The sequence below is a fragment of the Papilio xuthus genome, unplaced genomic scaffold, assembly GCF_000836235.2.
Source record: "Papilio xuthus unplaced genomic scaffold, Pxut_1.1 DF826933.1, whole genome shotgun sequence".
In the NCBI taxonomy this organism is placed as follows: Eukaryota; Metazoa; Arthropoda; class Insecta; order Lepidoptera; family Papilionidae; genus Papilio; species Papilio xuthus.
The window spans coordinates 2,891,434-2,914,930 of NW_013531716.1; the positions used below are offsets into that span (position 1 = coordinate 2,891,434).

A 23,497-nucleotide genomic window follows, 5' to 3' on the forward strand; every position below is an offset into this window, starting at 1 on the left:
GTTTGCTGTCCCACCTCACAGCCCATATCACAACCGCCCACATTATGTAAAATCTCGTACAGAACTTCCAAGTACAATTCATCCACCTGTAATTTTACACTTATATTACAAACAGCGATTGAACATTACTTAAGTTCCCAATAACATCTGTTGTATGAATGGGTCGACTTAAGCGATGAAATACCACGACCACAAAAGACAGGCGAGAAGTAAAAGCGATTCCGCGTTTCGTCTGATGAGTGTACTTGCCGAAAGGTCTAATGTTAGTTGTCTTCCCCTACCTACTCTTTCCTTTTAAGAAAGGTATGGGAAGTTGGATTTGGCAGAGGAGACTTGTATGGAATGGAAATATCTTATTTCTGTTAGTGTCCCCCTCTATCGATTAAAGGTATGCAACACGACATGGAATCATAAGAGTATATTAAAACCAATAGCGTCTAAAATTAATGTTTTCCGTAAATGTTTTTATTTCTCAGTAAGGCGGAATCTTTACTTAGTAGACAAATGGAACAGTCTCTGTGTACATTAACTTTCAAAGTTTACATGAAACAGTAAAAACATCGATATTTATGGATAACAACACGTCCGAATGTATTGCTTAGGTACAGTACACGCGAAGTGGTACTTAGTAACTACAATTTAAAATAACCTTTCGAGAACAATTATAGAAATATCTCATGAATGTATAAGATGATAAAAATGAAAATTAAAAAGCCATTTAAAATATTATAATAAAGAAACAAAAATAAAAATAATAAATGAACAAACATACTAAGTATTTAAAAATAAATATTATACATTTCTTTATTAAGAAGTCCTTAATGTGTATGTTTTTACTAGCCGTTACACATGACTCCGTCCGCATAGAATTAAAAAAGAAACCAATTTAGTTTCTTTTTTAGTAGCCTATATATTCTCCCAGACTATGTTCTATATATCACTCAAAATACATCGATAGGCATGCAGCCGTTCTCGAGATACCTTCTAACAAACTTCTATCCATCCATCCATCCAAACATTCGAATTTATAATATATTAGGTAAGAAGTAACATGTGATAAATATAAAAAAATAAACATTTTTCGAATATTTAAAATCAATAACTAAAATTAATAATTCAATTGGTTCGCTACAGTAAAAAAAATCTACTTATTTATGTAACAAAACTTACAGATGACTCATAGTAGTAAAACAATTTCATTGACCGAGAAAGCACTTAAAAATTCAAATATACCACCAAAAACGTACTACCTAATAACCAGGCACGCAACGAATGAATAAAATGCATTCATAAGGGTTGTTTTCCTTACCCTATGCTAGAGAAAACCCAACCATTTTTAAAAGACAATTCGTACAACATAACATGTACTTTGATGACATCATTTACGAACTGGTAGGGTTATACCTCATCGTGGAAATGATATCGATCTTACGTTAGGCTGTTGGTTTTGATTAGTTGCCCTAGTTACATTGCTTTATAATAAAACATTGTGTTTGTTTATTAGAACACTAAACGGTTAATGTAAGTAACACAGATTGTAATCGTCTTATCAAACGATCTAAATTAACCGGCGAAGTTCTAATTAAAAACCATACTAGCAGTTTCTCACAGTTCTGTCTACTTAATACAATGAAACCTACTTTTGATTAAGTTGGTATATTATTAAATCACGGATATTATGAAGATATACTGAAGAGATACTGTATTCCGTGTTCCCATTGAATGAATCTTCGCGTATTTTTTCTAATAGGATAGGAAATTGCTTATCCGCCAGTCACTCACACAAACAAAAAGGTTTGATTTAGAAATTCATACAATTAAACCCTTTCTATCTTTTTAACAACTTCGTACATCTATAGATACTATTCTTCTACTTCTAGTGCCATTTCAGTAAAGGTTGGCCGCTAATATGGCATATTTGTTCCTGTCAAGTGCAAGGCGAAACAGTTCCTTCGATGATACTATTAAGTCCCATACTATTACTACTACCCTTGCTACTAGTTAAGGAACTAAAGCAACATCGACTTATGTATTTATAGTATGCTATAAATATTTTTGTTTTTATTTTCTTAGCCAAATAACTTTACTAAATTCAAAAATATAACAGTTTAAAAAAGAAATAAATGCAGGAATTTTACGAGCACAAGATGCAGATTTGGCGGGATTATTTTTAAACTATGAACTCATTTGTCATTCAAAAACAGCGCGTAAAGTCTGGGATGCAATTTTAAACCAAACTAAACAAATACTAAGGGTCCTTCTAATTAAAGTAATGTTATTGTTTCTACTAACCCTGGGTTTTTAAGACCAAAATCGCCGTTTAAAAAATATTACTATCTCTGTTTTGTCAAAGATGACAGAGATGGTTTATACGGAGATTTTGACCTTAAAAACCCACGGTAACTATAATCCACATTCATTATAGTATATTTTTAATGACGCAAACACTGTCATAATTTATACTTTTAAAAGATGCCGAAGAATAATTGTCATACTTATATTTCTGATTACATTTCTGATTTTGAGCCAAAAGATTCCTTTATAAAAAAAAAACAACTTTTTGAAATTAACGCCGAAAATTGAAAATCTGAACTCAGATAGACATTTAACCACTTAACTATGGTTCAACAAATTGCATTGATTGTTGATTGAACTAAGTTGACTGCTTGCGTATTTAAAAATGGAGTGGCAGTGGCCGTTATATTAGAAATGTTTTTAAGATACCGCGGATTTCCGAAGCATCTTCTAAAAACACATATCGTTCTCTCTATCATTCTCTTTGAAAAAACAGAGACAATAAATGTTTTTTTGTAAAGGTGGATGGTAAAGGTGGACCCAAGGATAAAACATGTACTACTAAAAGCGTCCGTTTTATGTAAGAGGTTCATTTAAATTATGTATTAACATACAGTCATCGATTGTATACGCATGCTTGTCTGTCTGTCCAGAAGCTCTTTCTTGATGCCCCTGAACCTGGTCCTCAATGTCCCCATTCCGTTCATTGTCACCAAACATTTACACACTACACTTCATTCCACAAACCGATACTTCTGTCATATCTAAAATAATTTGGTGGAATTTTGGTTGGAATTTTTTCACCAATTATTGTCACAACATTATGACACCTTTATAGGACTATGACACTCGTGATAATAGCGGAGTCGAGGGTCAGTTGGTCGTGCACGGATGAGTTACGCGCCACACTGCACTGTTCGGGCCGGGATATTCGGCACTCGGCCGATTCTATTTTCGCAAAGCGCCGCCACCGCACCGGAGACGTATGAACCCAGACTCAATAATATAAAAAAAGATACTAATTTATTATTTAACAACTTCCTTTGAATTTCGCGAGATATTTCTACAATTTAAATCCAATTCAAGTTACGTATATTTTTTTATATTTTTTATACAAGGTTTTTTTATTTTTTTTTGTTGATAGTAGAAAATGGGTAGACTATTATGAAAATTACTTATGAACATAAAAGTTTTGCGTCTTTTATGAAAGATACATATTTAAAAAGTTCATTTGAACAAGTTAACTAGAAACGCAACTTATAGTACTTTTTAACCAAAAGGGGTTTAAGGAGTGTAACCAAAAATGAAATAAGCAATTCAAAATAAACGCCTACTAGCTAAGAAATAAACGTATTAGACCATTATAATTTATATACATACACACTTCTTAAAATAACAAGAAATTAAGAAAAAAAAACATTTTATCGTATAAAATCTCTTTTATCATCCATTTAATTGTCTATGGTTACTTAATGACTATGATAATATATTTATAATAGCGCTTTACTGGTTTTTATGTTGCAATAGTACCGGATAATGTTAATCGCTATTTTTATACCTTTGCTAATGGAAAATAAAGATTTATGATTCTTCATAAGAGCAGGAAGCCATAGTAATACTATATGAAAGAGTTTTTATTGCTTGAGTTTCTAGATCGAACCGATCAAAGGAAATTAAGGCGCCCTAGTGTATTTTCATACGAAGACAGTGGACAGAACAGGAAACAGGGCAGTACATACTCCTATTACTATTGTTTGAATGTAAACTTACATTGAATCTCCAATAATTCACTAATTCTCTTTTCCTCTTTCACCATTTTTAAAATCTTGAGAAAACAACTATGTCCGCATACAAGTATACGTTGAACCTCATAGCTTTAAGGATTCAAAACAATAGCAGTACTGTTATGTACTATTATACTACATCACTGTAAAACCTTAGTGTGAAAAAGATTTGTAGAGCATTTGCGTACTTTGTTATAGAAACAAAACGGAAGTTTATACAACCTCTTTGCTTTCAAAGGATACGATTACGGCATCGATTTTATTATGTTTATATATTGTTTCGTTTAGACTTAGATATCGATTTGGAGGACAAAAGTCTGGTGTGTCGAGCCCATATAAAATGAGATAAGCATAGGGAGGTCACGATGATGATTATTAAACTACGTAAAATTGATTACGTAATAAGTACAACACATTGGTAATGTCGGAACGAAGCATAATTAAGAGGAATTAATTTCGTTCTATATGATAGGAAAATGCAATTGAAACATGTAAACGTGGTTACTGACGGATATATCCCATAAAATGTAATGCGGGGAATGTAGGTGGCTCTCAAGGTCTCTAGACAGGTACGCACATGCTGAACCATTTATTTATTTTATTAACCACTGCTATAAGGCCAAGCACACACGGTACGATTATAAGCGCAGCCAGATTCAGTGACTTTCGTTGTAAAAACAGTATGTAAAAAAGTGATTTCATTTCAAGATACGGTTTCCGCCCGCAAAGCTGCAAAACTTGCGAGCGTATCGCGAATATTTATATGAACAATCTCGTATATCGTTAAGTACCGCAAGTTTCTACATCCGAAGCTTCCTAACACGAACCGTGTACTGGAGGAAACTCCGGCTTGAGTGAATTTAAGAAAAATAACCACAATACAAATCTTTCTACGGAAGCCGCCGCCTCACATTAGGTTGCGGTTAAAACCGGATCATGAGTGTTTGGCCTAACACAGCAATGTGTTTTAGACGTTATGAATAGCGGATATACGCAACACCAACACTTCTGTTAATGCGTGCTTTGTAGATGGAAACAGTGTGCGCCGTGTGAATCACCATTAAACTGTTCTCGATTCAATTTTACGAGCCCTTTGAAAAAACTGCTAAGTGTTCAGCTATAAATTTCTTACTAATAGCTTTTTTTAATTATACTACATTAAAAACACACACACAAAAGGTGGATGATGATGTACAAGCCTATCTCTCTGAAATTTGGCATGGAGCAAAATATGGTCTGGAGGAACACACTGACTGCTAATTAAGTTTTTGTTTAATTTCGCACGGACGGAGTCGCGGGCAACAGCTGTATTATATGCTATATTATAATGTATCGTTTGGTATACATGTTTCGTGCGTCTGTGCGTTGAAGATAACCAGACTATGTGCTCAATCTAGATATTGTGCTAAATTATTCCTAGGACTGCGCACTTCAAAGTCTTATCAAATTAATTGAACAGCTGTATAATAACTAACCGTTATTGTAGTGTATCTGGTTTACGATTATATTATAATACTTTTAAATAGTATTTGCTAAATCTGTGACGTAATACTTTCCTACTACGAATGTAATAAAATTACGTGGAATTTATTTACTTTGGTTATGATTTGTGGACATGGATTGGCGAGAAACATCTATAAGCGAGTGTCATTGTCCTGTCCTGACAGACGACCACCATAAGCCAGAAACTTGGATTAAAGATAACCTCGATATGTCAGATAAATATCGCGGGCCTTTAGAATCGCGCTTCTCTAGGTTTGACTGTATAATATAGTAAAATATTTTAAGATAATTAATCACTCCATTCATGTAAATATGATGGGTGAATAAACCAAATGAACGCATTTTGAAGTGACGTTGTCCACTGAAAAACCTTGGCTCTGATGTTGGGAGAACGTTTCAGGAAAGTAAAAGTATCATTGGCGACATGCCATCGACTTCGAGACGCGGCCATTGTGCACCTACGAGCTAACATACCTTATCTATAGTACATATCGTTTTGAAATAAAATGCCACACTAATAGCTAACTTGCTGGTAAATTGCAAGCGAGATTCGCGGTCGAAGTCACGGGTACAAGCTAGTAAAGATATAAGTTTGTAGATAATAGACATGATATAACAAATTATATTGGACGAATGCCACCATCTTTACACCTATCCAGTTTTGTCAGCGTTTGTATAATCCAGAATGAAACGCGACCCACTTTCCTTAAATAAGTCCAACTCAATGTCTAGTTCAAACCGCGCTTGGAACAATAAAACGAATTTGACCGACATATCCGTTCATAAAATCTATAAATAAATTAACGCCGTACCGCAAACCCTTTCTTGCTGCACTGAATTCCATCAAATTGAATATTAAACTCAAATTGAACAATCCAAGAAATCGTATACATTTTTCGCATCAAATACATGAAGAGTAAAATTTGGATACACGTGAAAAAAAAACTTACATTCCAGCCGACAGCTTCAACGTATAAATCTATCTTCTCCGGATCTTCAGGTTCCGAGTCTGTATCCAAAAGTGTCTCATTACCGCTATCCGAGTCTCTCACAGGGCTCCTCTCCCCTTGCAGATCCGTGACGTCGCTCTGCTGCTCATCTTGTTCCTCCACCTCCTTCAGAGGAGCCAATGGAGTTGATTCCTCTAAAGCAGCCTTTTGTGACACTTGTTTCAGTATTGACCCGAACTTCTCAAAGAAACTATCGTCCACATCTTGAATTCTGTAAAAAAATTATAAAACTTATTGAGTTATCCTTCCTTACACATAGAATAAATATGTGGTGGGCAGAAAAAAAGATTTCCTGTTAAGAGGAAATTCCCTTCGAAAATGATACTCTCCCTTATTTTTTTCTCTCTCCTATAAATTATGGATGTGAGTGTTTAATTTAATTATTAATTTAAAAGAAAAATGTATTCATAGTTTTGATTAAGCTTAGTCAATCTTACTAATACTACAAATGCGAATATTCAGATGAAATCCATCCATCCATCTGAACAATTCCATTTATAATCTTAATAAGATTGTAAAATCAACTAATTAATGTTATCTTCTATTGAAGTTTTTTTGTATTCCTAACAATGTGATAGAAAAGCATGTGCTCATTAGAACATAGAAATATATTATTAACATTAATTTAATATGACCCACTTTATAAGTCAAACCTGAAAAAGGTAAAAAGATCAAAAATAACAACACTGAATAACACAATAAAAGTTTATTGATAACAACAAATTTCTTAAAATTATATTAATTTAAAATAACAAATAATTTTATTAACATTGTTCATTACCACAATATGTTAAATTATTGTTCAAAATCATTACAATTTAAATAATTTATTTTAAATTTGAATAACAAAATTCATAATTAAATGCATATAAATTATTCAAACTTTCGCGAGACATTATACTAAACTGATATATAAACACAGCTAAACACTCACGTATATTCGCCCGGTGGCGGCACCGACTAGTTTCGAGCCCATCGGGGGCCCTTCATCAGGATGAGTGGTACTGGTATTATTTGGCGGACGCGGCCTGTCGCTCACTAATAATACTAGTACCACTCATTCTGATGAAGGGCCCTCGATGGGCTCGAAACTAGTCGGTGCCGCCACCGGACGAATATACGTGAGTGTTTAGCCGTGTTTATATATCAGTTTAAATGCATATATGTGTTACTTATTGAGTATTTTATACTTATAATTCTAATCATCACATAATATTGGAAGACTGGAATGATATAGCTTATTTTTAATGCTTCTCAATAACGGAAGAAAAGCAGGCTATAATTTTAAACATCCAAATGTCACTAGCAATAAAGACATTTTGTTATAAGACGATTCTATTTTAACAAATGAATTCCATTATTTTGAAAGAACAATCCTATATTGTATATGTTCCATAGTGTTACACAAATGGTTAATAACATAGCTTACCATTGGTTTCTGACACTAAAATGTCTAAATAATATTTTATCGTCATCCCTGTCATTATCTTTGACAAAACAGAGTTAATAATAAAATAAAATTAAGAATTTAGTCTCAGAAACTTACAGTTAGAGGATTGCAAGCTAATAAAAATAACTAAAAAGGTACACAATGCACTGTAATCTGTTTAGACAGATTACATATCTAGACCTGAGAATAGAGTATATTTGATATCTGTGTACTCTTCAATGCCATGTTTGCTTCCTTCTCTTCCTATTCCTGATTCTTTTATTCCACCAAATGGAGGTTCAGCGGCTGAGAGTATACCATCGTTTATAGCAACCATCCCAAACTCTAAACGACGAGACATCCTGAATGCTTGGCCAAGCTCTCTAGTAAACACATATGCTGCAAGTCCACTGTTTGTATTGTTTGCAATTTCAACAACTTCATCTTCTGTTTTAAATTTTAGGCAAACAGCAACCGGCCCAAAAATCTCTTCACCATAAATAGCCATATTAGGTTTAACATCAACTAATAATGTTGACTCATAAAACTTATTCCCAATGTTGGAGAATTTTCCACCAATTAATGGTTTTGCTCCATGTTTAATAGCATCATTCACCAAGCCGGATACTTTCTGAGCTTGCATATCATTGATTAAAGGCCCACAAGTTACACCTTCCTTTGTACCAGGACCTAAGATACATTTATTGCCAATGTATTCCTTGAAACCCGCAACAAACTTATCATACACATCTTCATGAATCAAAAATCTGTTTGCGCCAACACAGGCTTGACCATTATTTCTAAATTTAGCTAACATTGCCTGATTTAATGCATTTTCTATATCAGCACTTGAAAATACAATGAATGGAGCATTTCCACCTAACTCTAAAGCTACCCTTTTCACTCCCTTAGCTGCCATTCCATACAAGATTTTTCCCACATGAGTAGAGCCAGTGAAAGATATGCATCTTATATTTGGATGTTCACACATTATCTTGCCAACTTCGGGAGCATTTTTTCTACTTGTTGTAACCACGTTAATAACACCTTTTGGTACACCAGCTTGTTCCGCTAATTGTGCAGCAGCTAATGCCGCTAATGGTGTATCTTCTGATGGTTTAATAACACAAGTACATCCTGCCGCCATTAAAGCACCTACTTTACGTGTGATCATTGCAAAAGGAAAGTTCCATGGTGTTATTACTGATACTACTCCAACAGGATGTCTGGTTACCATAATTTGTTTATTTGGCCATGGGCTTGTTAACACTTCACCATTTATGTGCCTTGCAGTGTCAGCAAACCATTCCAAAAACGAATTACCGTAAGCCACTTCGCCTTTAGCTTCCGAGAGTGGTTTACCAGATTCGGCCGTTATGATTTCGGCTAAGTAATCAGTATTTTCTCGACAAACATCATACCATTTTCTAAGAATATAGGAGCGCTCCTTCTGGGTAGTATTTTTCCAGGTTTCAAAGGCAGTAGAAGCAGTCTCAATCGCTTTCTTAGCATCGCCAGCGTCCATATCAGGTACATCAGTTACTACACTGTCATTCGCAGGATTGTGCACCGGAAATACACAATTGGTGTCGGCGCTCACCCATTGCCCATTTATATAAGCCTGATTCCTGAGCAACTGCATGTTTCTTGATAGAATTGTATAAAATTTACAAATTCGAGTTGTATAGATTCGCGAAACAATCATTTTCTTACGCTTGCCCGGTGCCGAACACTGTTCACAGTATCTCAATTTACGTAACACAGACGTAAACGATAAGATGCGCAATAAATGATACACTTTAATAACTTATTAATGCGAAGTTATTTAACTGCCTTGATATTCTTGATAACAATTTATTTAAAAAACTTTAAATAAAAACATAGATTTGACGTTTGCCGTATTGGACGAAACGAAAAACGAGAAAGAGATAACGAAGATTGACAGATAATACGGCGTGTTGCCACAATCATCTTACTTTTCCCCTGTTTATTTTGATTTAGGTCGGCTGATTTTCCAATTTGATTTGTCATTTTTAAAGAGTATTTTCATATAGACATTTGGTTTCATATATGTTAAAAACCTACCTTTATGTGTTTTGTAATTAATGCACAGCACGATATCATTTTACGCACCTCACTGTAACCTGATATGTGTCTCAAATATTTGTTTCAAAACATATCTTATTTTACTGACAATCTAAGGTAATTTTTTTTACATTGGCAATATTACAACACATTGAAAACATTTTACTACCAAATTATAGATGGCGCGATATGCATAGATATTGTAGTCATAAAATAAAAACCAAATATACCTGTTTAGCACTTATAAATTAAATTTATTTTTACTGTAATAATAAGTTGTTTGAAATTAAAACAACTTAATACCGTTTTCGGTATCGGGAGAAAAGAGCTTAACAAAATGGTTATTGTATTAAAATTCGAAATGTGCATTTCGGACTAAGAACTGTACTTATTAACTACAATTTATTAGGAAGTTTTTTTGGATGCATCAGTTTTTAAAGTGATTTTTTCAAATTTCTTGTAAAAACCCTTTAAGAGCAAACACATGGTGGCTTTGCCATATTTGTGTAAATACATAATATGTATAGAAGGTATGCAGCTTACCTATGTGATAGAAAATTATCAATTTTGTTTACCTGGTTATAGTGTTCATTTTCTCAGCTTGCGAATTCAAATGATTTCGTTGCTTATGGCTTTGGATTTGGATAATCTTAATCTTGTGATGAACAAATGAAGAAAAGAAATTCACAATAGAAGGAAAGTCAGGACCATGTGTGATCATGACTATTCTACTGGAAGACGTCATTTCTAAGTTCGCCACAACCAAGAGAACTAAATCATCATCGACAGTAAGCAGACTTATGAAAAACATATTAGCATGAAAGAAGACTGAAGGTTAGTATTATTCATTTTCTTTGTGTATAAAATTAAAACGCGTTTCGTGTTAAAAAGGAAATCTAATGTATAGAGCAACTGATTCAAAAAGTTCTTTTTATAATATAATATTTATTATTTAATAGTAAAAACTTTCAGCTTCAATCCAATATTAGGTTTTTATACAATACATAATTTAGTATATCTATCAAAAGGTTAATTAAGGTTAATCTTTGTTAACCGGCACGGCGTAAATTCTTCCGAGTCTTTATAAGTTGGCGCCAAAGCATTTTCTAAGATGCTGAATTTTTTTCTGAGAAATTGTTAATTGAAACGTATGATTATTTTTAAAACTAGATATGTAGACAATAATTTAAATACTAGTTTCAAATTAAAGTACTAAGCTTCTGAGTAAGCTTATGTGTTTACAGTAAAACTTGTTTGTAATAAGACATTGACCTATAAAACCCGCTTGCTTTAAAATACGTAAGTAAATCTTATTACCAAAAATGTAAACTTGCAGTTCGATCTTCATTTTCAAATTTACACAAGTAGGTAGGATTTCATTGCAACAACGACAACTTTTATTTTTACTTTATGCTCGTAACGCAAACTCAAATATTGCATTTAAATACAGATACATTTAATACAAGCTGCAATTGTTTCTTAATTTATGTGGACGTATTAGAATAAATAAGTTTTTATTTGCACAATAAATTACGTATTTTTGTACCTTTACCAGTGAAAGGCTTACCTGCTTTCATGCACTTGTTCTTCAACAGATTTCTGTTGCTGCAACTTTTCATAAAAACCTCTCCACATCGATTCTTCATCCATTGTTAATAATATTTCACTTTTAACAACAATAAATATGATTATTTTTTAATGCAAAGACCGGGTCCCTTAAATGACTGTTACTGAATCACCAATCCGAGTCATAATTCTGAGAGTAAATGACGTAAACACAGGTTAAGAAAAAGATCGTATAAGATTGTGTGGGTAAACAACTGTAAATGCACTCGTTTCAATTCCACTTTGAGGTTAGGAAGTAAGATTATAAAATTACTTTAGAAAATATATCACTAAATACACTGTTTGATTAAAAGTTTATCAAAGTCTTATGGTTAATTTTTGCTTCGTGTTTCACTTCGATTTGAACTTGTTTTTAAAAAGAAATGACGTAATTCAAGGCAGCGTTCATTGCGCGCAGAGCGAAACACCGACTAACCAGACGGCATTAATGCTCCGTCTTTTGTATATTACACGATCACTAAATCATTATGCATATGATGAATCAAACTTTGTTTAGAGTTCCTTTCAAATATTATTTACACTTCCGCTAATTACTTATACTTAGGTATACCCATATTAATTTGTTGTTTGTATTCGAAAGCAACTGTTTTATGTTTCTGTTCACCAGTCATAATATTGGAAATCATTTAATTGTTATCGATTGATTAACCTAATGACCTTGGTAAACATATTTTGCGATAATTAATGATAATGAAAATATATTTTTTGTTGAAACGTAATATAATACAAATAAAAATCCATCTCCGATCGAATAACCATTAAATTTTAATAACATATTTTTAATTTACTCAATTTATAGTATAGAAAAACATTGTATAAACGTATTGTCAAAAATATGATCGATTTTGTAACATCGTCTCATAAGATTTTGTACGGATTCATATAAAGGAACGTGACAATCATACCTAATTTCGAAGGTCATTGATCCAACACATTTCAAGAGTTGTATTATCCAATAGTAAATTTCCAATAGGTACATTGATAAACGACAAAAATCTTCCTTTGAGAGTTAAATTGAATAGTAATAAGTCTAATTTAAACCACAGTGTTTGCTAGTAAAGAAGTAGCAGATTTTGATAATAAAGGTGGTTCGATAAAATCGGATGAAACCCTTAAAATATCGGCGTCAAAGGCTAGAAGCAAATAGCCTTAAGTAGTTCGCCTTACCGCAGGTTTCTGAGACCAAAATCTCTATATAAATCATCGTCATCACTGTCATTATCTTTGACAAAACAGAGATAACGTGTTTTAGTGTTAGAGATATAACAGAAAGAAACATTTATAGCTCGTATTCAATTGCTTTAACTAAATGGTCCAACTGCCCTCTTTACTTCAATCGTTTTACTTTTGAACGTTAATTGAAAAGAGCGTGGGATTACGATTCGACTTAGCCGAAAGCAGTAATAGTCTCGGTTCATTGAACTGAACATCTAACGAACGCATCTCGATATCTTTGTTCTTGCACGGCACGGTCTTGATCTAGCTTAGACAAAACAAGAAATGTATTTCTGATGGAAAATATTCCGGTCAAGAGATTACTAATCATTAGTCCGCAAAATGACACAATCGCAGTACTAAGTATAGATATGTCACATATACCTAATATAATACGCTAGAATGAAAAACAGTACTTAACAGTTCCATTTAAATTTATGTTTTAACTAGCTGTCGCCCACGGCTCCGTCAGCGCAGAATTAAAATAAAACTTAGTAGCCTGTGTTCTACAAGACTTGTTCTACCTCCATGTCAAATTTTATTAAGATCCGTTGAGTTTTCGAAATATCTTGTAACAAACATCCATCCAAACAATCTCATTCATAATATTAGTAAGATTAAAAGGCGAAGACAACAATTAATTCTCCTCCCCCGAAGGATCTTAAGCTAAATTGAAGTAACACAAAAAATATTAGGCATAAGATTGATTCACGTAGTTCAACTTATTCGTGTCAATTGTGTAAACAATAATCACGATTTCCATTGTTATGGTCACAAATAAGGAAAATACCTTCTAACAGCGATTCTAATAAGAACAAAAAATCGTTCTTTATGGCTAAACGGGTTTAACCTAAATAAGTATAATATTTTATTAATAGAGTCCTAAAGATTAGTAATATTAATTAAACCCACACTGGGCCTGCGTCGTTGACTATGGCTTAGTCACCCCTAACTTAGGGTAGGCTTCGAGCCCCTCCATGGGCGTCTACAGAGAGCTGATGAAGAGCCGAACTAATATTGTTGTAGACGAAGTTGTTCAATGTTAATCTATCAATTAAGACATTGGTAAATGTACGATTATTCGAATCTTTGGAAAAATTAGTGTCAACCATAATGTATTTCACTTATTTTTTAATTAGTTAAAACAGCCTTTGTTCTGTAACTGGTCATAATTTATTTATAGACGTGAGACTATTTTGTTAGTTACATTTAGTCACTATGACGACGTTATCATTAGCGTTTGTTAAACATTGTTCTTCCACATGATAATGCCGTGGACCGAAACGTACAGGTAAAAAGTTTCGAATTGAAACATACAAGGTCAACTCAAGGTTACAAAGCTCTTTTCGCGTCATTGTTTTTTTTACTAACACGAAATACACGGGCTATGTTACTCTATAACGACCAGTGTTACCATTTTTTATATTAAAAGTAAAAAGTCATGTCACAAAAAATGGTTATTCGTTTTGTACACCCGATTTGAATTACCTATTATTATGTAGCGGAGCTGTATAAATATATTTGCAGGAAAAGACATTTAAAAAACTTTTTCAGAACACGATTTTAAAAGGATTTTATCCTCGCGTCGCTAAAAAATTCTTATTTTTTTTTTACTTTGAAAACTGAAAATGATAAAATAATCAGACTTCTGCAGCATCCTTGCAATTGTTATCTATGACATTTTTAATTAACGTGGGAATTAGTTCGAGTAGAATAATTCTTCTAGTTATAAATATTTAATTACAGCCAAAGTATGGTAAAAAGTCTAATAGAGAGGTCTGAAGGGAAATTTTAATAATTTCTGAACTATAAGGTAAAGGTAAAGCTTAGTATTAACAGCATATATAACATTATCACTTTGGCTTAAAAATACATTAACTTATCTGTAACTAATATACCATTCGTTTGAAACTTAAGGTATTTCCTGAGTTATTTGCGAGAAAAACAATGGTCAGTTACGTTATATTGTGCGCGCTATTATATAATTAATGTTCAAGATAAATTACGGAGTATTCTAACGATTTTACGATATTATTCTACTGTTATAAATGTCTAAGAACAGTAATAAGTAAACTATTTACTACTAGTGGTCACTCGCTTCATCAGCGCTGAATTAAAGTAGTTACTAAGTTACTAACGCAGCCATAACATAAGCTACCTTCCAATAAAGGTCCTGTAAAAATTTCGCTTTCGAAGATAATCCGGAACAAATGCAAATTTGCAGAAACAATTCACAAGTACACTGCATACTTTCCACTTCGAAAGTTTTATTCTAAAAGAGTGAATCACAAAGATGTGTTGTAACTTAGCGGTTTTTCATACTGTTTACTTAACCAAATAAGACAATAGGGTTTTCCCGTCTTGGGTTATTCAACAAGAAAACCATTTGCTTCATATCTACATCAGTTAGCAAACTGAAAGCTTGACTTTTGTTGAATATTTTTAAAAGAATGAAGAAACTTTGTAGTGTATTTCATACATATACTAGCTGTTGCCCGCGACACCGTCCGTGCGGAATTAAAAAACTCAATTAGTGACTCTATGTGTTCTTCCAGAATGTGTTTTGCCTAAATGGACTCCTTTTAATAATATATTTTAGTTAATTATCCGTTTATAATATGTTATATCATAGATTTAAGACTCATTTTATTCATAATAAGTATAATCTATGAATGGTAATAAAAACTTTTTTAACCTTCAAGACTGTGTTCATCTATGCCAAATTTCAGCAAGATCCATGCAGCCGTTCTGGAGATACCTTAAAACATACATCCATCTAAACATTCGCATTTATAATATTTGTAAGATTTTCACATTATATTTAGTATTCGTTGCGTATATCTACTTAACAATGTACTTTTTTCCAGCATTATTTGCTAACCTATGATCCTTAAATTGGCGTTGTGTTACTCTTTTCTATAACAATTATCAAGGGAACACGAGTAATATATTAAAATAATACTTCTTTACTAGATTTCTTTTCTAAAAGCCCTATGCAAGTTATACTATTTTCCAAATTATTTACATTTAATATAACGGTTTTGTTTTACCTTTCCACTTCACATTTCAGTGTAAATTCCAAAGCAAACAAAACGTTATAAAGCGTGATGTCGTAACAAAGTAAATATAAATAAGACGGTCTGTCTGTATCTACATATGTCTTTGTACACAGAGAAGAATGAGGCTGGTGTTCGTTGATTGGTTGGTAACTTAATGCACAATACTGCATGTGATTATCTTGTTAACAACTCAGACGATTTGGTCTCTATCATTCTGAATCTTACTGTGAGTTTTCATTGCCGAAGCATTTGTACAGAATATTGTCACTCCTCTTTGCATACAAAGATAATATGTTTTTATAGTTAGTTACCATGAAATTTTAAATGCATATTCAGTTTAATATAGCACGGACTGAGTCGCGGGCGACAGCTAGTAATATATACAATTTTAATCGTCTTTTCATCTAAAATCATATTTTCATAAAAGCAAAAGAATGAGTAATCTTTCCTTGTAAGAAATTTAGACTTTATAGTTTATTTCTATTTAATTACTATGAGAATGGTGCTAAATAACGAATTTAAAAATTTATTTTTATATCACAACTATTTGTTACAATATTTTCATATTTTACGTATAACTGCGTTGAGAAGTTATAAGCTAACTAAACAACACAATAATATTACGATACTACATTTAGCGAATTCGTATTTTTTGTATCATCGACCTCTTTGTGTTTAGCTGACATATTTGGTTCAGGTGACGCATGACAATGTAAATATTGAAGTAACTTAACACAATTAAAATCTGTCGTTAAGTTTCACATAACATGCTTATATCAGTAAAAAATTTACACTTTGCAAATACATACTTCTTTGTAGATTTATAAGTCTTGATTTCCTTAATGTAGGGAGAAACAATGTTCATTTAAACATTTGAAATCTTTTAACGTAATACTACTATCGACATCACGGGGGACCGAAGAGGTGGCAGCTACCTCAGACAAAGAATTAGTCTAGCTATTCAAAGCGGGAACGCTGCCAGTATCTTCAGAACCTTGTCTAAAGGGACTCCTTTTAATAATATATTTTAGTTAGTTATTCCTTTTTAATATTTTATTTAATATCATAGATTTAAGACTCTTCATGTGACACATAAATAAACATTCTCCATACCACTTTTAGGTTAAGCATGATTATAATTTTTTTTAGTGTAGGTTTTGATATGTTTTAATAAATATTTCAGTAGTGGAAACGTACGGTTAGAAATATGTTGGAGTTTATAAATATGTCTGAAGTTTACAGTGATATCATGTCTAAATTGATACATGCAGACCAATTCTGATATATTTTATTATAAACAATTCAACAGATATTAATAACTTGGCTCTTGTGCTATAACTGTCACTTTTTCTGTTAATCTTGACCATGTTTTATGTGAATGTTTCGCAATGCAAACGGTTAAATATACTGCTGTATACTTCATTTTAAGACATAAAAGTCCCGCCAAAACTTTTAAAGATTTTATTTTACCTATGAGTAGAAAATCTAAATAAGGAAAAATTGTTAAAACAATTTCCTTAATTACTTAATATTACGAATGAAAGCAATCGTATTATTGCAGGCTGCTAGTCAACGCTCTTCATTGACAACCATCGAAAGTGGAAAAGATTTCAAACCGATTTTACTCAACCCATCTGTAGTGAATTTTCAAATGAATCATCCCTAAATAGACACACTTTAAGCAATTATTAGCAACATGTATTAAAACAAGTCTGTTTCAACATACCTATTTATAACTTAATCGAATCCAGTTTTGGTCAAACTGACAGGATGCTTATATTTTTAAATATTAATATTCATATTATTTTTTTTTAAATAGTTCTCAAGTTGAAATATAATTTGTAACTTTAATATATTAATACGTATTATACGATCTTTTTTCATATTTTTGGTTGTGAAAAGGAAACATGTTTTAAAGTTTTCCTAGACCTAATATAATGTATCTGTCATCCTGCGATGTATATACTTCTAACTAATCCCTATTACGTAATATGTTCCTTGAGATACTGAAATTTGCTTGTTTTGTCACAATTATCAGTAATTTTATCTCATCAACTGACATCCTTTGTAAAATGATGTGATGTTTGTTATTCATTGTTAAACAATCATGGTAATAATAATAGGCAAAAGTCATATTTTTGTATGAAATATTAATATGAAAAACAACAGTAAACAAATAGTACAGTAATATAGAAGACTACATGTCGTCCGCGACTCCGTCTGAGCTGAATTAAGAAAAAAACATAATTAGTAGCCTATGTGTTCTTTCAGACTATGTTCTATATGCATGCCAAATTTCATCGCGATCCGTTGAATCGTTCTGGAGATATCTTCACACAAACATCCATCTAAACTTTGGGATTTATAATATTAGTATAGTAAGTAAAAATAAGATTTACGACAAACATGATTATTTCCTTAACTTACAAGTCAATTGTTTCAATACAGAAAACCTCTAATAAATTATTAATCTCAATAGTAACACACTATTTAAAAAAATATATAAAAAATAAATCTTACTTTGTCTTTCTAATAATTTCTTTCTCTTGCAACTTCTTATACACAAATTTCCAAGGATCTTGTTGAATTGATTTATCCATTTTCACAATAAAACAACACTATATTTAATAATATTGTAGTCACAATTTAATAATAATAATAACTAAAAAATAATAATTGTATAATAATATCACAATTTTTTCAAAAGATACACCCCGACTTTAGACTGTAGTCTGGTGCAAAATTTTCAGGCATTGCGTTGCGCGCGGCTTTGCGACTGTCTTACTACTGCAAGCGCTCTATAACTTTGTTTGGCTCAGGTTTATTACCTACTCCAGTTTTTTAGAGTTCCAAGGCGACACACACAAAAACCTTTTTCTCACCCACTATTATTTTTTGTTACCCATTATTATATGTTAATGTCAAAGATTAATATTGTAGAACTTATTCACGTTTAAATGTTAAAAATTATGTTAATTGTAATAATAAGTATCTGTTAACAAGCCGTAATACATACGTATTTGGAAGAATAAATAATATTTTTTTTATAATCTGTGATAAGGGGGAATCATCTTTAAATTACGAAGTCTATTTTTTTAATTTCTAGATCCTTACAATTTAAAGCTAGAAGCTGTAGTCGACAGTTTGTTTTATAAGGATAACTATCCTAATATATTACGGAACCACACTAAACAATAATGTAACTAACAAACTTGGTTATTCCGATAGCGATTTTATATTTCAACATGGACGTAGCGGGCGGTACCCGTTCACACGACCCCGCAGCCCTGCACAAACACAATGATTGTTAATTAACTATATTTTCCTCATACCACATGGCTTTTCCTAAGCTTTTAATACTTCTAGCTGACGACAAATAACTGGAAAATACATCAAGATCCAGATTAACTAGATGAAGCAATAATACTAACATTTGCATTTGTTTTTTTAATAATTTGAAATTTTACACATAGTACGACTACCTATGAATATCTACAACATAACAACAAACTTTTAAGTTTTGAGGTTTTCTATTAACATATTTAAAAGGCACTAATCTCTACGGAAGGAGTATATTTTTTATTTCCTATTACTATTTTATCCGACATAAAGAATGATATTTATAAATATTTTAATACATCGCATGATTTTAAAGTGGTATATAATTGTATATACTAGCGAGAACGGATACAGTTAATTCGGGCAAATGTTAGATTTCACTTGTACTAAGTACTTTAACGGATTAAGTACCTGTTCACCGAGATCATTATTAAACCGTTATTATAAAAACAGTCAAAGATTTGCTCGATCTGAATGGGTGAGTGGTGTATCATTTGAGTCGCATTCTTTCCCAAAGGCAAAGGACTTTTTGGAATTTAGAAGTATTTATTTAGTGTTTAAGTCCGGAAATGAGCTAGTGTATTGACTCAACACTAGCGTTATTAAAACGTCGACGTTTATGTCCCCTTACCATTCTGACACTGGACTTTGTAACGAAAGCACGATATTTGCGCTAAAGGATTCTAACTAGTAATGTCTAAAATTAGTAACAAAAATATATAAGTCTGATTTCGAATTTTTATTCTATGCGAGGCGTGAGTTATTGTTATGTTAAACAGTTATTGTACTCATGCTTTGGCAAACGTCGAAGGCCGAGTTCAAATCTTATTTGTACTTTGCAGTTTATATCTTAATATGTCAAGAGCTGATTATATTGAAATAAAAATTACTAAATTTAAGTAATTTCACAAAAATAATTTGATTTTTTTTCATGAAAAACTGTAAGCAAAATCAAAAATATATAATACAATATTTTATAATTCAAAGTATTCACTTCTATTTAAAACACGTAGACTGTTTCATTGTTTCAGAAAATGTATTTTAAATTTAATTGAAAAGTTAATGGTCATTAAAAACGATTACACAAAGTAAAGATTCCTAAATAAGGAAAATCGTATATTTACTGTACTATGAAACATTGAAAAACCGCAAAAATTGTCGATTCGAGGTTTAATGATGTTCCCAACTTTTACATCCGTCCAAATATTATCTCTCTTACGTCTCCATATATTATAATTGAAAAGCAAAATGCGATGCGTTGCAACCGAATTGTTTTTTATACAATCTATTTATTGTTTTTCAATAAAATAAAAAACTATTTACGTTACTTTTAAATATCTTTGTGAAAAGAATAACATATTGAAAATCAACTTCCACTTTAGTACGGTAAGGATTATTTGTTAAACATAATAAACTAGCTGTCGCCCGCGACTCCGTCCGCGTGGATATTAAAAAAAAAACTAAAAATAAAAAAAATGAATGATTACTATCCTATGTCCGTCTCCTGGCTCTAAGCTACCTACTCACCAATTTTCAACAATATCGGTAAAGCCGTTCTTGAATTATAAATATTGTAACTAACACGACTTTATTATATATATATATAGATTTTTTCATATCAGCAACATGCTTGTTACTCACGTAAAGATTACTGCTACTATGTTCATATTAGTGATCTCATTTATAATTAAAAGTATGGTAAATAATAATACTATTAATACTCTTACGCAATGACGCACACGATCTGAGGTCTAGGGATTAACCTTTCGGGTACTTTTTATATAACTACCATAAACAAGCCTTTTTTTTTCAGAGGGGAATGCTTTATGCAAACTCCGCGCCCCGGGGGGGACGCGGTAGTTATGTGGGATTCTCCTCCATAACGGAGGCATACCCACTAAACCCCTCTGTTCCTCCAAGCCATCGGGACGGGACCACTCTCGTCCGCGGCCCACCATAAACAAGCCTCAGTCTACCTTAACGTTGATTTCCGAGTCCAAAATCTCCGTTAAAAAACATGTTGCCATCTCTGTTTTAAAGATGACAATATGTTTTATACAGAGATTTAGATGTCAGAAATCCTCGGTTAGAACTCATTGTCACTGCCAAACTTATAGAATTTATTTCAGTTCCAATCAGCTTTAGAGCATGAAATATAAAATATATTGATAAAATATAGTCCGTAAAACGGAACAGCAATATAAATGAAAGTAATAAAGTTACGAATAATTGTCAATTACTTAAAATGCTTCTGTAAATATTCGTAATCCATATAAGTACAGTCGCGAAGTATTTCCCCACAAGATTTAATGCATTCTTTTAATGCCTTTAAATTTAATTGAATTAATTGCACATCATCAGCTCACTATACCTCCCCACTGAGTGGTTCGGAGCCTACCCTAAGTAAGGTGTGACTAGACCATAGTCAACCACGCTGGTCCAATGCGGGTTGGTTGACATAACACATATATTTGAATTTCTTCGCAGATGCAAGTTGCATCACGATGTTTGCCTTCACCGTAAGAAAGTTTGATAAATGTATATACATATGTAAATCGAAAAACACATTGGTTGATGGCGAGATTTGAATCCAGGACCTGCAGATTATAAGTCAAGGGCTTAATCACTGAGCCACCGAGTCTATTATTTAATGGTATAATACATACAAATTCCCTTAGTTAATGTTTAAAGTATTATTATTTTAAGTGTGTCTTTTGTTTTCCTTAAATGCCGCATCATAATACGAGTGACGTAGCAATTTAATTTAGTTATTTGTTACGAAGGTTATAAAGCAATTATATATTAAATATAGATCAAAGATAGGAGTATGCTTTCCTGTTTATCGTAAAACCTAATACATAGATGTTAGTGTTGAACCAACGTTTTGGATGGAGATTGGATCATTAGAAATGAGACACCAAGAAATGTTTTAAAAAAAAAATAAAAAAAAATACTTCTTACAAACTAAACAAACCTAACTTTTTAATATTAAATGTATATTAGAAACTTAAGTTAAATAAAAATGAGTGTCTGTTGCATCAACTGCTAAGCAGTTTGGTCGCTGCAATTAAATTGTGCATAGTACAGTTTCTTTATAAATATATAAATAAATGTGGATGAGAGGCGTATATAAAGATGAATATGTGATGTAATGAGAAAGGATGAAATTTATAATGGGTGTACCATAGGAAATTTGAAAGTTGTATATAAGATCTGGAAATTGTCAAGCAAAATATAATGCGATTAAATGTATATAATGTGTACCGCAGAAATAATTCCTGACTCTTTTGCATAGATGTTATATTTTTATCAGCGCAATTGCTATTATAAAGCCATTATAGTAACGTACTTCAAGTAGTGTACGGTCGCGTATAACAATGACGGTCAGGTGCGGTGTTTTGCGTAAATACACGGTTATGTATTGCGTGCACGATCTCAAGGTCGTGTAGTGCTCATAGCAACTATATCTAGATACAAAACAATTGTCTAGCAGGAAAAGATCGTAGAATAGTAATTATAAAACTGAACTAAGAGGTTCAACTTAATGACGGTGGGTTTCCACTCAAAAAAATATTCATAAAACATACGTATTTTGGTCTCAACTTTTTCAAAAAAGTATTAAAATATTACAGATTTTATAAATGCAAATGTTTAGATGGATGGATGTTTGTTTGAAGGTATCTCCGAAACGGCTCAAAGGATCTCGCTGAAATTTGGCATAATTGTAGAACATAGTCTGGAAGAACACATATGCTACTTATTAAGATTTTTTTTTAATTTCGCGCGGACTGTGTCGTAAGCGACAGCCAGTATGTGATATTTTCCTTTTCATTTTCGCAAGTGTAAAATAACTAGTGAAAAAAAAAAAATAAGTGAAAAGAAACAGTTATTAGAGAATGATTTAAGTTAAATCTAGCATTTATATGGTCGATAGTTTTATGAGCATGCTTCTTTACGCAATGGACATGTCTTATCAACAAGTACTCTTGTCAACAACCTTCATGAATCTTTGAAACAACAACATTGACTGTGAGTTTAGATTATTGAAATACTTGTATTAAAACATACTGCCATCCTTCACATTGTGTTTGTAAAAACAAGAACAATAAAAGTAATTTAACGGTCACTAAATACTCTTTTCGTTTAAACTTT

General features: G+C 32.2%; 2 protein-coding genes across 2 annotated transcripts in view; both read right to left on the reverse strand.

Moving 5' to 3' along the window:
• Nucleotides 1-5: 5 nt before the first annotated feature.
• The window catches only part of LOC106121858 (uncharacterized), a gene marked incomplete at its 3' end in the record, with an annotated part of 28,232 nt that continues 4,740 nt past the window's right edge, over nt 6-23,497 (reverse strand). Inside the window, exons 3-4 of the mRNA XM_013317685.1 lie at nt 6,533-6,803; nt 6-86 (exon numbers count right to left, since the gene is read on the reverse strand). Of these exons, the coding sequence (XP_013173139.1) occupies nt 6-86; nt 6,533-6,803 (352 nt within the window). The remainder of the gene's footprint in view (nt 87-6,532; nt 6,804-23,497) is intronic.
• On the reverse strand, nt 8,100-9,948 carry Ssadh (succinic semialdehyde dehydrogenase). Its single transcript, XM_013317944.1, has one exon. The coding sequence runs from the start codon at nt 9,724-9,726 to the stop codon at nt 8,209-8,211; it is 1,518 nt and encodes a 505-aa protein (XP_013173398.1). The 5' UTR covers nt 9,727-9,948; the 3' UTR covers nt 8,100-8,208.

Excerpts from the sequence above, each read along its gene's own strand:
- Ssadh (XM_013317944.1), bottom strand. The coding sequence starts at position 9,726 with ATGATTGTTTCGCGAATCTATACAACTCGAATTTGTAAATTTTATACA.